Source organism: Vulpes vulpes, chromosome 7 (genome assembly GCF_048418805.1).
Source record: "Vulpes vulpes isolate BD-2025 chromosome 7, VulVul3, whole genome shotgun sequence".
In the NCBI taxonomy this organism is placed as follows: domain Eukaryota; kingdom Metazoa; phylum Chordata; class Mammalia; order Carnivora; family Canidae; genus Vulpes; species Vulpes vulpes.
Genome location: NC_132786.1, coordinates 29,623,789 through 29,627,483, shown reverse-complemented (window position 1 = coordinate 29,627,483; position 3,695 = coordinate 29,623,789). Strand labels below are relative to the sequence as shown.

The 3,695-nt window shown below is 39.4% G+C and overlaps 1 protein-coding gene across 1 annotated transcript; it reads left to right on the top strand.

The window, feature by feature from the left end:
• The first annotated feature begins 877 nt into the window (after nucleotides 1-877).
• Nucleotides 878-2,369, top strand: TCIM (transcriptional and immune response regulator). The gene has a single exon (XM_025993890.2). It carries the CDS (start codon nucleotides 1,079-1,081, stop codon nucleotides 1,460-1,462), a length of 384 nt encoding a protein of 127 aa, XP_025849675.1. The 5' UTR covers nucleotides 878-1,078; the 3' UTR covers nucleotides 1,463-2,369.
• Nucleotides 2,370-3,695: the final 1,326 nt, after the last annotated feature.

The following is a 3,695-nucleotide window of genomic DNA, read 5'->3' as shown; positions in this document are numbered from 1 at the left end:
ATGGTCCCCTAGAAAGGGAACCAAGTAGAAGGTCCATGAAGAGAAGTCTCTGGGGCCCTCTGAAGTTGACATCTATCATTTGGTTGAATGTAAGTGCTCCACACATGGGGCACTGGCTGGCTGAATATTGTGGAAGGTGAGAAGAACACGTTTAAATTCTTCCAAAGAAGGTACTGCTCTAACTATGTCTGGGTGGTGCAAGAATAAATATTAAAAGAAAAAGTCAATTCACTCTTTTGAGTGCTATGTCTATAAAGTACCTGATTGACTTTCCCTTCCTGCTTTATTTTTAAAATAGATATTGTTGTCACTATATACACAAGCCTAAGGAGATACTGTCTATTGCTATTATTAGTATAGGGTGCCCAGCCAGTTTAGTTGGTGGAATGTGCGACTGTTAATCTCAGGGCTGTGAGTTCAAGCCCCATGGTGTAAAGATTAAACATAAAATCTTTTAAAAAATTTAAAAATTGTAAAGTATAATTTTATTCAGTGATTACCGATTAGCTCTTACATACAGTCTCTGAAAGGTCACAGTCTCAGTCGGTGTCATGTCAGCCAGTGGCTGGTGAAGTCCCCTTTTACAATCAGATGTAGTCCAGGTTGCCGACCTTGATTCTTTGGCTTTCTCTCAGCAGCTGTGGAGTGGCCCTGTCTGGGGGTGTCCAAAGGACATGGGTGTGGGCTGCCAAATGTTTGGAATACACTTTAATGACTTCTCCGGGAATTAAAACTTTCCTGTAGTTAGCAGAAGCCTTTGTTTCTGTCGTTGTTTGGAAAGACTTTGTGAGTCTAAGCCACTTTGTTTGTGTTTTACCTTTGCCCTTTCCTGGTTTCGGCTATTTTTAAAAGCAGGGCCCAAGCCTGTATAATCCTATTGCCACAGATGAGGTAAAAAGAAATGCCCACATCCCTGCTCCATCCCTGAGCACAGCTTTGAACATTTTGCACAAGAACAGGATATTGGCAACTCAACTGTTAAACCTGTCTGTGATTATTCTTCCTTGAGATCACTCTGATGTCACCAGTGTAATTTGAGCCTGGAGCTTTTGTTCACACTTTAAATAGCAGTCCCGGAATGATTTTTGCCACAGACTCTCTGGAGAGCCCGGGAGCTGAATTCCCGAAGATCCTCACATCGATGAAAGCAAAGCCAAGCCGCCAAGCCAGCGTCATGTCCACCTCGCTGCGAGTTAGCCCGTCCATCCACGGCTACCACTTCGACACGGCCTCGCGTAAGAAGGCAGTGGCCAACATCTTTGAAAACATAGACCAAGAATCTCTACAGAGACTTTTCAAAAACTCTGGGGACAAGAAGGCAGAAGAGAGAGCTAAGATCATTTTTGCCATAGATCAAGATCTGGAGGAGAAAACGCGAGCCCTGATGGCCCTGAAGAAGAGGACGAAAGACAAGCTTTTCCAATTTCTGAAACTGCGGAAATATTCCATCAAAGTTCACTGAGGACAAGAGGATGGATAAGGACATTATCCAAGAAGAGACATTTTAGAGACCGAAGGAGTTTGTGACACCCAACACATGCAGCATTTTGCTGCTACCGAGCAAGCTTCTCTTTCATCAGAATTGCGGAAGCTGGAAAGGAACAGAACAAACTGGTTATAAAGACTCCAACCAATTTCACGCCTTCGCTGTTACGGTGGAGAACAAAATGCTTTCAGCAAGGATTTGAAAACTCTCCCCTGCGGGGAAAGGACTGATGCCGGTGTCAAGAGAAGAGTCTGAGGGGATGTGATGAGGACTGAGAAGGAAGATAGCAAGAGGGCTGGGGAAGAACTGTTGCCAGAGTCTCTTTCTCAGGCCCTAGGACTTAAATTCAACCTGAACTTTGTTTCCTAAGCCAAACTGGGTAGGGAGAGGGAGGAGGGAGAGGGGCAAACAGGGAGAGAGAATCTATGCTCTGATGTTTACTAAATTTTTTATTCGAATGTGTCAAAATATTGCCAGGCTTCAATGTGATCTATTGGTATAGATTCTTAGAGATCAGTAATTGACTGCTTATTGGCATTTTTTGCAGTGCCTGAAAAAGGGGTTAATTACAAATTATGCAATACTTTCAGCAGCTGAGTAAAACCCTTCTGGTTTGTAAAAGGTTTTAATACATTTCAAACTGGTTGCACAAAAGATAAAATAATGGGGTCCTTCAAATATCCAAAGTACTGTGAAAAATTTTATGATTTTTTATCCTCTAACTAATGCTAAAAAAATAATCTAATTAGATTTCTTACAGTTATTGCAGTAAGCATTAGGAAATAAGTATGATATATTAAATAGTTTATGAAGATGCTATGGTTTCTATAATTTATTATACATGACAAATGATATGCAACCTTAATAAATTATTATAAACTTAGCTGCTCTTGGTCTGTGATGATTGGTCTCAAAGGAAAAAGTAAGATAGTAAATATTTATTTATTATAAGTGTTTCTAAGGGTTTTTTTTAAATTTTAATTTATTTATGATAGTCACACAGAGAGAAAGAGAAGCAGAGACACAGGCAGAGGGAGAAACAGGCTCCCTGCACTGGGAACCTGACGTGGGACTCGATCCCGGGTCTCCAGGGTCGCGCCCTGGGCCAAAGGCAGGTGCTAAACCGCTGTGCCACCCAGGGATCCCTGTTTCTAAGGATTTTACTCTAAAAGTAAAATGTACTTTTAGAGTGGCTTTACATTAATTGCCAAACTTCTTCAAAACAAATTCTTACATCGAATATCTAGGAAGTTTCTCTGCACTAACTTTAAAATATAAGATATAGACCTAGAAATTCATTGACTGACTCATCAACAGTGGTGTTTATGTGTCCGTGGAGGGTGAGCTTTAAGAAGCTCTTTTCTCCATAATTTTGAAATTTCTCCTCTGTGGCTACAGGAGTTACGTGCATTTGTACATTTATCTCTCTCAAAACAATATATTTTGAGGTTAGAGTCCAAAATATGATCAAGATTCTGTGGCTTATCAGGGTTGATTCCATATAAACCAATATGGGAATAATATTACAGTCACTTTGCTTATTTTGTCATAAAACTATAATAAAAATCTTTCTAAGAAGGCAAACATCAATGCCTGCTGGCCTTTACTAGCAGACAGAAATAAAATTTCACAGAAATTAAGCAGTTTGGAACATGTATAGAGGTTTCTAAAACTTGCTGATCATAGGAAAACAAAACAAGTGAACGATCTAAAATCGTCTGGGAGAGTTACAAGTCAGGATTTTAAGCAATACATTTCTAAAAACGAAATGAAGTGATCAAATCTATTTTCAAATGTTAACTGATAAGTTTACTGAAGATAATATAAAATCATTCCATTAAGAAGGAATTTTTTTTTAAAAAGGAATTTTTTATGTGAGAACATGCATTAATATTAATATGCAGAAGCGTGTGCTTGTGTGTGTGCATTTTTCTGGGAGGAGTGTTTATAAATTTCTATCAGATTTGCAAAGACATCCATGACACCAATATAAATTAAGAACAAAAGAGGAAGTTTTTGACAAGTGGAAGGCTCAGCTCCTTATGATATTTAGGGATTACCAAAGCAGAGACTGTAAAGGGGTCTTCTGCCCCATGACCTTATTTTCCTATGCTTGCAAACTGAGCTTGCTTAATGATCTCACCTAAAGTCTTCTTTGCCCATGCTAAGAATAAGCTTCCTATCTCTGATCTGGCCTGCTAGTGACACA

Excerpts from the sequence above, each read along its gene's own strand:
- TCIM (XM_025993890.2), top strand. The coding sequence starts at position 1,079 with ATGATTTTTGCCACAGACTCTCTGGAGAGCCCGGGAGCTGAATTCCCG.